This window comes from Humulus lupulus, chromosome 6 (assembly GCF_963169125.1).
Source record: "Humulus lupulus chromosome 6, drHumLupu1.1, whole genome shotgun sequence".
Lineage (NCBI taxonomy): Eukaryota > Viridiplantae > Streptophyta > Magnoliopsida > Rosales > Cannabaceae > Humulus > Humulus lupulus.
This window is the reverse complement of record NC_084798.1, coordinates 53631129-53641894: the sequence shown is the minus strand read 5'-3', so window position 1 is coordinate 53641894 and position 10766 is coordinate 53631129. Positions and strand designations below refer to the sequence as shown.

The 10766-nt window shown below is 40.9% G+C and overlaps 1 protein-coding gene and 1 pseudogene across 1 annotated transcript; both read left to right on the top strand.

Moving 5' to 3' along the window:
• The first annotated feature begins 5726 nt into the window (after positions 1-5726).
• LOC133785101 (importin subunit alpha-4-like) lies at positions 5727-7044 on the top strand. Its single transcript, XM_062224359.1, has 4 exons — positions 5727-5936; positions 6714-6810; positions 6895-6986; positions 7036-7044. The coding sequence occupies exons 1-4, from the start codon at positions 5739-5741 to the stop codon at positions 7042-7044; spliced, it is 396 nt and encodes a 131-aa protein (XP_062080343.1). The 5' UTR covers positions 5727-5738.
• A 134-nt stretch (positions 7045-7178) lies between these two features.
• On the top strand, positions 7179-10037 carry LOC133785100 (importin subunit alpha-4-like; annotated as a pseudogene).
• Positions 10038-10766: the final 729 nt, after the last annotated feature.

Sequence of the window (10766 nt, the reverse complement as noted above, 5' to 3'; positions counted from 1 at the left end):
GGAGATGGGTCAGATCTTTGCCAGTGATAGTGGAGGGCAGAGAGTTGTCAATGGATCTTATAGAGTTGGTTATGACTGACTTTGATATGATACTGGGTATGGATTGGTTGGCCAAGTATGGGGCAACCATTGACTGCAGGAGGAAGATGGTCACCTTTGAGCTTGAAGGTGAGGATCCTTTTGTATTTGTTGGTGCTGTGCACGGACCCCGTATTCCTATGATTTCGGTATTGAGGGCTAGGGATTTATTGCAAGGGGGTTGCATTGGATTCTTAGCCAGTGTGGTTGATACCACTCAGGTCGTGCCAGTGAGACCAGATGATACTAGACTGGTGTGTGAGTTTCTGGACGTGTTTCCAGAGGATTTGCCAGGGTTGCCACCACACAGAGAGATTGAGTTAGTTATAGAATTGGCCCCAGGGACGGAGCCAGTGTCTAGAGCACCATACAGAATGGCCCCAGCTGAGTTGAAAGAATTAAAAGTACAGTTGCAAGAGCTGTTGGACTTGGGTTTTATCAGACCTAGCTTTTCACCTTGGGGTACGCCAGTTCTGTTTGTGAAGAAGAAAGATGGTTCTCTGGGGATGTGTATAGATTACAGAGAACTGAATAAGTTGACAATTAAGAATCGGTATCCTTTGCCAAGAATAGATGATCTGTTTGATCAGTTGCAGGGAAAGACGGTATTCTCCAAGATCGACCTTCGTTCTGGTTATCATCAGTTGAGGGTTAAGGAGGGAGATATACCGAAGACCGCTTTTCGCACTAGGTATGGGCATTATGAGTTTCTAGTTATGTCATTTGGGTTAACTAAAGCCCCTACCGCTTTCATGGATATGATGAACAGAGTGTTCAAGGATTATTTAGACCAGTTTGTGATCGTCTTCATCGATGATATTCTGGTATATTCTCAGACTGAGTTAGAGCATGAGCAGCATCTAAGGTTGGTTCTACAGAGATTAAGGGAACACAGGTTGTTTGCAAAGTTCAAGAAGTGTGAATTCTGGTTGCCTCAAGTGTCCTTTCTTGGGCATATAGTCAGTAAGGAGGGGATTAAAGTAGATCCAGCGAAGATTGAAACGGTCAGAGATTGGCCAAGGCCAAAGAATGCTTCTGAGGTTAGAAGTTTCCTTGGATTGGCACGGTATTACAGGCGTTTTGTGGAGGGGTTCTCAAAGATTACTACTTCGTTTACTGAGTTGACACGCAAGGGTCAGAAGTTTGTGTGGTCAGACAAATGTGAGAACAGCTTCCAGGAGTTGAAACAGAGGTTGATTACAGCTCAAGTTCTGAGTCTTCCGACAGACCAGGAGAAGTTTGTGATATACTGCGATGCTTCTCATCAGGGTTTGGGCTGTGTTTTGATGCAATCAGAGAGAGTTATAGCTTATGCTTCTCGCCAGCTGAAGGAGTACGAGAAGAGGTATCCTACACATGATTTAGAGTTGGTGGCGGTGGTTTTTGCTTTAAAGATATGGAGGCACTATCTCTATGGAGAGAAGTGTGAGATTTATATAGACCACAAGAGCCTGAAGTACTTCTTCACTCAGAAGGACTTGAACATGAGGCAGAGGCGTTGGCTAGAGTTAGTAAAAGATTATGATTGTGAGATTTTGTATCACCCAGGGAAAGCCAACGTGGTAGCTGATGCTTTAAGCCGGAAGGGTCCGGGACAGATTCATGGTATTAGGCTGATAGCCAGAGAGTTGGCTGATGATATGACCAGAGCTGGTATAGAGTTGCTGGTGGGCCAGTTGGCCAATGTTATGCTACAGTCTACGCTGCTAGAGAGGATTAAAGAGGGTCAGTTGAGTGATCCACAGCTGATCAGGATTAGAGAGGATGTCTTGGCTGGAGTATCCAAGGATTATACAGTGTCTGATTTGGGGTTATTGAGATACAAGGGATGGATATGTGTTCCGTTAGACACTGCGTTGAGGCGGGAGATTCTGGACGAATCTCATACTACACCTTACTCTTTGCATCCAGGCACCACGAAGATGTATTAGGATGTGAGATCATTGTACTGGTGGCCAGGGATAAAGAGAGATGTAGTAGAGTACGTGGCTAAGTGCTTGACTTGTCAACAGGTCAAGGCTGAGCATCGGAGGCCGGCAGGGTTATTGCAGCCTCTGCATATCCCGGAGTGGAAGTGGGAGGACATCACAATGGATTTTGTGGTGGGCTTGCCCAGGACTGTTGGTCAGCATGATTCCATTTGGGTGATAGTGGATCGCTATACCAAGTCAGCTCACTTTCTACCAGTGAGGACTACTTATACTGTTGACCAGTATGCAGATCTCTATGTGAGAGAGATCGTGCGCCTCCATGGAGCTCCTAGGTCGATCGTGTCTGGTCGGGACCCTACGTTCACTTCCAAGTTTTGGAAGAGTTTACAGACAGCCATGGGTACACAACTGAAGTTCAGTACAGCTTATCATCCTCAGACGGATGGGCAGTCTGAGAGGACGATCCAGATATTAGAAGACATGCTGCGAGCATGTGTACTGGATTTTGGTGGTTCATGGAGTAAGTATCTACCTTTGATAGAGTTCTCCTATAATAACAGTTATCAGTCTACCATTGGAGTTGCACCTTATGAGATGCTATATGGTAGGAAGTGTAGATCTCCCATTCATTGGGATGAGACAGGTGAAAGGAGATACTTAGGTCCTGAGGCAGTTCAGAGGACCAGTGAGGCCATTGATAAAATTAGAGCTCGGATGCTTACCTCTCAGAGTAGACAGAAGAGCTATGCAGATCCCAAGCCCAGGAACGTAGAGTTTCAGGTAGGGGACTATGTTTTCCTCAGAGTCTCGCCATGGAAAGGGGTGAGAAGGTTTGGGAGGAAAGGCAAGCTGAGTCCCAGGTTTGTAGGTCCATTTGAGATCCTGGAGAGGATTGGTCAAGCGGCTTATAGACTAGCTTTGCCTCCAGCGTTGTCGGCCGTGCATAATGTATTTCATGTATCCGCTCTTCGGAGGTACGTATCTGATGAGAGACATGTCTTGAGTTATGAAGATCTGGAGCTTGAACCAGATCTCTCCTTTGAGGAGCAGCCTGTTCAGATACTTGATCAGAAGGATAAAGTCCTCAGGAACAAGACGATACCTTTGGTTAAGGTATTGTGGAGGAACAGCAAGGTCGAGGAGGCGACCTGGGAGCTGGAGTCTGATATGCGGAGTCAGTATCCCGAGCTGTTCAGGTAAATTTCGAGGACGAAATTTCTGTAAGGAGGGGATAGTTGTAATGCCCCGGATTCCCTAATGTGGTTTAACGGCTGGATTTGTAGGCCGGGAGGGCCATAATTGTTTAATTTTGCCATTTAACGTGTTTATGTATGTTTATGAGAATTATATTATAATATAATGTTAATTGTATGCATGTCAATCATATATGTGAGACCACATTATGATGTGGGTTTGTTCGAGCTGTTCGACATGAGACGATCGTAGGTTATTGATTAGCGGTTTAGTCACAACAGGTTTAAGTGCCGGGACTTGGGTTGAGTCTCGAGGTGATTTTGATGATTAGAGCGTTACCGGGAGATAAAGGGTAACGGGATGTGAATTATTGGTGTTTATGATTTTTGAGAATAGCGGGAATTGGAGAGCGTTAATTATGATTAACGAATTAGGAGGGAAGTACCAAAAATGCCCTTGGAAGTCTTTAGAAACCATTAATTGACCTAGGGGTAAAATGGACATTTCACCCTAGGATAGATATAACCTTATTTAGCTGAAAAGGTGATGGAAAACAGAGTATCTTTGAGAGTTCTCCCGTACCTTCTTCTCCTCACTGTTCTTTGTGGTTTCTGAACCAATTTTGAGGATTCAAGCTTAGGATGCAAGCCTTGGGAGTTTGGGAGTGTGTTCCATCATTGAAGAGCTTCATAAGCCAAGCTTTGGGTAAGTTTCTAACCATAGTTTCTCTGGTTTGCTCTGTTTTAGTTTTGTTTTGCAGCTGAAATGTTTAGGGTGAATTCATGGGTTTTTTTGGGAGTTTTGGCTAGGGTTCCCATGCTTGTGATGTTTGGGGTGTGTTGGGATGGTTTTTGGGTTCATTTTGCATCAAGAATAGGCTTTGGAAACTTGGAGATCGAGTTAGAAACGAAGGAGATGAAGAAGGTCGGTTCAGAGAAGTTTTGGGCTGGAGGTAGCGCTACAGCGCCCACCCTAGGGCGCTATAGCGCTCCTCAGGAGGCTTTTTGGCTTTTGGGAGGTTCTGAGTAGAGCGCTGTGGCGCTAGGGGTTGAGCGCTGTAGCGCTACCCTGTTCCTTCCAAACCCCGTTTTGAGTGTTTTTAAGGGTTTTTGACTTGGGGTTTCAATCCTTAAGGCCCGGGATCGATTCTACTCACCGTGTGGGCATGTTTCGAGGTCCCGAGGGTGGTGCTTAGGTTAAGACCCTATTATTGTGGATTCTCATTAATGGAGGTTATAATTGGTTGTGATTAGGTAACCGCTAAGGAACTAAAAGACCGATCGTTCTCAGGGGTCGTCTTTATCATACTTCTCGCTCGAACTTGAGGTAAGAAAACAGTGTATGGATACAGTTGCACCCTGTACAGGTATATGACATGCATGGTTTGATATTGAGGCATGTTGGTTGATCTGTGAACGTGGATTGCATACTAAATGCTAATGAATGCTGATTACCTGTTAAAGACACTGACTAGTCAGGGACCGACTCTAAAGTCGACGATTACGCATTGAATGGCTCTATGGCATTAATGTGGGACCGACCCTAAGGTCGAAGAACTTATAAGTGCTTGCCTGGTCTACGACCAGATGACTATAGCCAAGGTATATGACCCCGGTGACTGTTTGTCACGTGGGTAAGGGACGTTGTCCATAGTTTCGACTCTAGAGTCGTGAGGAAGGTTATGGTGGTGACCAATCACGATGCACCTGTCCTGAGCAAACTTATGAACGAAACATTTATCGATTAAGCCCTGGTGACCCTATCGTCACATGGCTAGAGGGAGCGATGCTCATCACTGTGACTTTTGGCTATTGTCACCTATTCGTTGGACTGATAGTCCCGGATGATTATTATGATCGTTGTTGATATTATATCGTATTCTATTGTGTTTTCTTGCTGGGCCTTGGCTCATGGGTGCTATGTGGTGCAGGTAAAGGAAAGGAAAAGCTTGGCCAGCCTTGAGTGGAGAGCTTGGGCGGTGTGATGTACATACAGGGCCGCTTGACCGCCACGGTCAAGGAGTTCTCAGAGGAACTAGGGGTTTACCCTATTTTTGCCGCTTAGGCCGGCGGAGTTTGTAAATTTGGAACTGTAGCGACTCTTTTGTATTACGAACTACTTGTAAACATTTTAAAAGGCTCATGAGCAGTTTATTTACTTAATGAAATGTACCCTTACCTTTTTACTGGTTTTCTACCTTAACCAAAGGACTCGGGTAGCGGGTCAAATTTCCGGTTCACCGTTCTTCGTAACTGTTCTGGGGTAGCCAGGGCGTTACAATCTCACTACACCAAATATCCATTTCCGTAACACATGAATATAATACTAATAAAAAATGAAATCAAGGGCGGTAATTTATTTAGCCATCCCGCCACTTAGCTTTTTTTTTTCATTTCCTTCAACATTTCTTCAACAAAGAACAGAGACCCATTTCCTTCAACATTTCGACACAAAGAAGAGACCCATTTCTTCGACTTGGTACGGTCTCCAAACTCCTCACTCTCTCAAATCTCCTAAAAGGAGCCGGAGCAAGTGATGAAGCTGAGGGGAGGATCAGTGCTCGGGAAGAAGAAGATTCTGAAGAGCGACCACTTTCCTGGCTGCCAGAACAAACAATTGTCTCAAATCGATGGCGCTCCCAACTACCGTCATGCCGAATCTTTACATGTTCATGGCGCTGCAATTCCTACCATGGAGAAAGGCAGTCAGAATGCAGCCGTTTTGGAGAAGAGGGTACGTTCCCCATTTCGAGAATTTCGATTCAGATTTTCATTTGAATAAATGGTTTTTTATTATTTTTCAAATCCTGATGTTGATTGATTTTAGTTTCCGTTTTCCACTTTTCTCCATCCCAATTAGGTCTTTCTGTTCGGATTTGTGGTTGAAATCCGAAATGGAAGTACGAACCTTTGATTGTTGCTATTTTTAAAACAAAACATTCAGTATGATTGATAGGAGAAGGGTTTCTGATTTCCTTTATTGATTTGAAACTTGAATTCAATTTCCAAATACCATTGAAATGGGAACGCCGATGTTGTGGGGTTGTCTTTTTCTGCATTAGTATATGGGTTTAGCTCTTGATTGTTTGGGAAAAAGGGATGGAGAGTGAAACTGAAGGTTCAATAGCTATTTTTTTTTTTTGTTGCATTTGAAAAGACAAGTTTGAAATTCATGGTTTCATTATTGTAATATAATATATTTTTGTTTTTGGAGAGGCTAAATGTCTAGCTCAAGTTAGTGTCAAGCTGAAAGCTTGAAACTACTTTTTGAAATGAGGTTTTGAGATGATAGATAAGAATAATAATTTGGAGATATGGTTGGTCGACCATTGCCAAGGTTTATTTCCAAGTATTCGTTAAGCATTCGTGTTTTGTTTGAGTGAGAAATAAATGATGTGGCAAACAATTGATTAAAAACATCCATTTATGAGATGTTTTCAGAGAGTTGAGTTTTATCATTTTCTCTTGTTGCTTTTTGATTGGATCATTATGTTCAATGTTTTCTGAGCAGTTGGAAAGTATTCCTGCGATGGTTCAGGGAGTATGGTCTGATGATTCTGCTTTACAATTAGAGGCAACTACTCAGTTTAGAAAGCTATTATCAATTGGTAGGGGAGCTGGTCGTAATATCTATGATTGAACTATTAGGAGTATATCCATTTAGTTCTTACTTTGGTATGTCTTTTATGCAGAGCACAACCCTCCAATTGATGAAATTATTAAGGCAGGCGTGGTGCCTCGGTTTGTTGACTTTCTTGGAAGGAATGAAGTGCCTCAATTGCAAGTAGGAGCACCTTGTTGTTTTTGCTTAATTTTAATATTTTCTGTTTTAGTCAGATTAATTTTTAAAGGAGATAGATGGATGCTTGGCCTAACACTATTATAATTACAATTTGAGGCTGCATGGGCTTTGACCAATGTTGCATCTGGAACATCAGAGCATACACGGGTTGTTATCGATAATGGTGTTGTCCCCATGTTTGTGCAACTTCTTAGTTCTGGCAGTGACGATGTCAGAGAGCAGGTAGCTTTCTATTCAGTTTACCTAATGTGAGTTGCAACAAATATTTCTCAACTGTTTTAACTAAATATGAATTATGTTTTTTCTGATATGGTCAAACTTAATTGATCACTTACATTTTCTGGCAATAATCTTCTTGGGCTAATTTATTTATAAAAATTTTAATGATAACTCTCGTTTGTTATATTCTAAAGGTTTCCTGTTGCTTAATTATTCTTCCCTTTTTGTGTTAACATTCAATTTTTCTGTGTACTACAATTATGATCTTCTATACACACATTCTCGTCATGAATAGGGTGTATGGGCTTTAGGTAATGTTTCTGGAGACTCACCAAGTTGTAGGGATCTTGTTCTTAGTCACGGGGCTCTTGTTCCTTTATTAGTTCAATTAAATGAGCACTCGAAGCTATCCGCTAAGGAATGCTACGTGGACTTTATCTAACTTCTGCCGTGGCAAGCCTCCTACACCATTTGATCAGGTGGTTGCATTTCTCTATTTTTGTTTTTTATTTTTTTATCCTTTTGAGATGTCTGGTAGTATCATTTATGTGCACTATGCGGTTGAATGTTTACCATGGAAATGTAGCTATCGTTAATAATGCTTATCTTGGTGCCTCTCAGGTTAAGCCTGCATTACCAGTTCTTCGGCAGCTTATTTTCCTGAATGATGAAGAAGTTTTGACGGATGCCTGCTGGGCTCTTTCTTATCTCTCAGATGGCCCCAACGACAAAATACAAGTTGTGATTGAATCAGGTGTCTGTCCATGGCTTGTGGAACTTCTGATGTAAGTTCTTTTTACTTGTAAACTTTATAACCATATGTTTTCATGAAATAATTCTTAACCATATGTTTCTTTTTTGACAAAGTGGGGTTTACAAAAAATAATAATAAAAAAAGTAATTGTGAGAACATATGTTAGTATGTTATATGTCTGTATATGCTTGTTGTTTCTATTTGTGCTAGTTTTAGGAATTGTTATTGGCCTAGGTTTCTCGTTTCTCTATCTAACATCGTTTCTTTTCATAATAATTTATTTTAAAGGCATCCATCACCTACAGTTCTTGTACCAGCTCTTCGGACTGTGGGTAATATTGTCACTGGTGATGATTCTCAGACTCAGGTATTAACCACACATAAGCCATGCACTGCCTAGTTTCTTTCTGTAGTCTGCTCTGCTGGGTAATTTTTTTATTGTTGTTTAATAAACTTGTGGTCAATTTGTTTCCTAGATGATGTGTTGGCTTTTCTGTTCTTTTGGCATTATTTATAAACCTTTATTTAAGTTCCTTAAAAGCTTACCTAATGCAAGTTATTATGGAAATAGTACCTTTTTGGTGCTAATTTTGGTAAAGTTAATGCCACAAATCAGTTATCTTTTTACCGGTGATTTGATTACATTGTTATAATCTTTAGATTGTGTAAAGCAATTACATTTAAAATAGTATATATTAAACTTCTAGGGTCTTATCTCCTTGCTTTTTTTGGTAATTATCAATCGAATGATTTCTGCTTCCCTGCTTAAACATATCAATAGAATAACCTGCTTTGTAATTTTCCAGTTTGTAATTGACAATCAAGTGCTCCCTTGCCTCTTTCAACTCCTTACACAATCAAGCTTGTTGGACGATCTCAAATATTACTGCTGGTAATAAAGCTCAAATACAGGTATTAAATTCTATCTCGAAGTTTTACTTATATTTTTGTCAAACTTAAGTTAGTTTAAGAATGATGAGAGATAATGAATCCAAACTTTAATCATCAAGTTTCCAATGTATCTTTTGTTGGTCAATTAACCTTGATTCCAAACTGATGAATCTTATTGTAATGGCACAACTTCTAGATGGGGAAGTTTAGGTATTAAAGTCACATAACCTACCAAGCTCACTAAGGAAAAAGAGAGAAGCTTCTGACATTGAATCATTGATGGAAAAAAAAAAGATTTGCCAGGCTTCATTATTTTTTGTTTTACTCTGTTTTTACGTATAGGGTTGTTTATATATATATACACACACTTTTCTCTTCAAGAGATCCATATTTTTGTTCCATTACCATTCTTCTGGGTAGTATTGCAATTTATATAAACTTAGTGTTTTCTTTTTCTTTCCCGTCCCTTTAACACATGGGTGGTGGGTTTGGCACCTTGGGAGAGTCCAAGCTGTCAATTATGGTGACTATTTTGGCCTAATTTAACTCCAAGTATGATGATCGGCTTGTAATTTTTTCTGTTAAATTCGGTTTTGCAGTCTGTAATTGAGGCCAATATCATTCACCCGCTTGTACATCTTCTCCAACATTCAGAGTTCGATATAAAAAAGGAGGCTGCATGGGCCATCTCTAATGCCACTTCCGGTGGCTCTCATGAACAAATCCAGTATATACTTGTGCTTCCTTTCTTGTTTACACATGCACTTCTGTTACAACCAAAAAAAAAAGAGAAAATATATAAAATTTGAGTTGACTCGTGTAATTTAATATATATATATATAGATATAAGAAATTCTAGTCCTGATGCACTTCTGTTGTAGAAAGATTCATCTAATATATAGCTATTATAGTTGTAATGCATTTGGCATGATATTTCACTAACATGGACATTGCCTTGCAGATTTCTTGTTAGCCAAGGTTGCATCGGCCCACTCTGTGATCTCCTAAACTGTCCAGACGCAAGGATTGTAACTGTATGCCTTGAGGGTCTGGAGAACATTCTGAAGGTGGGTGAGGCAGACAAAGAAATGGGACTAAATGGCTGAGTCAATATATATGGTCAGGCAATTGATGAATGTGAAGGATTGGATAAAATCGAGAATCTTCAGAACCATGCTCAAGCACGGGCATGCCGCAGCCTGCCCTTCTTCCTGGCCACCCTTCAAACCCAAAAAAATCCTCCATTTTTGCGACGAAAACCCAGCCAATTCACCCCAAAATCAACCCAACAATCCCACTCAATCATGACAACATTTCCAGAGTAATCCCAACAGTAAAACCCAACAGAAACTAACCCCAAAACTCACCCAAATAATCAAGAGCAATTCACAACTTTACTCACATGCAAACTCTAAAATACCAGCAGAAATTCAATACAATTCACTAAGTTAAGAGCTTACCTTGAGCTGAGTTATGCCCCTGGATTAGTTCCATAAGCTCCAAGCTTCTAGCTCCAAAAAATCCCATCTCAAAATCCTTAATCTTTTGTTAGTTTCCACCAAAATGCTCCATGTTTCCAAAGGGAGAAAACTCCAAGAGAGAGAGGAAGAAAGAGGGTCGGTTCCTGATTTTCTAAAAGCTTCTTTGGTTTTGTTTTATTTAACTTAAGTTTCTAAGGTTACCTCAAAGGCTCGGGGTGCCAAAAATGTCCCCGAGGGAAAAATGGTAAATTTCCCCAATATTCCCTCCTAACCATCTAACCTCAAATATATCTCCAAATATTTATTTCCATAACCCGATAAGCCCATAAAACGCCTAACGCCCGAAATACCCCTCGACTCGCCTCGAGTTAGGCATTCAACCCTGTTGTGACTTTCTAACTAAGCCGCTCCCTAGGA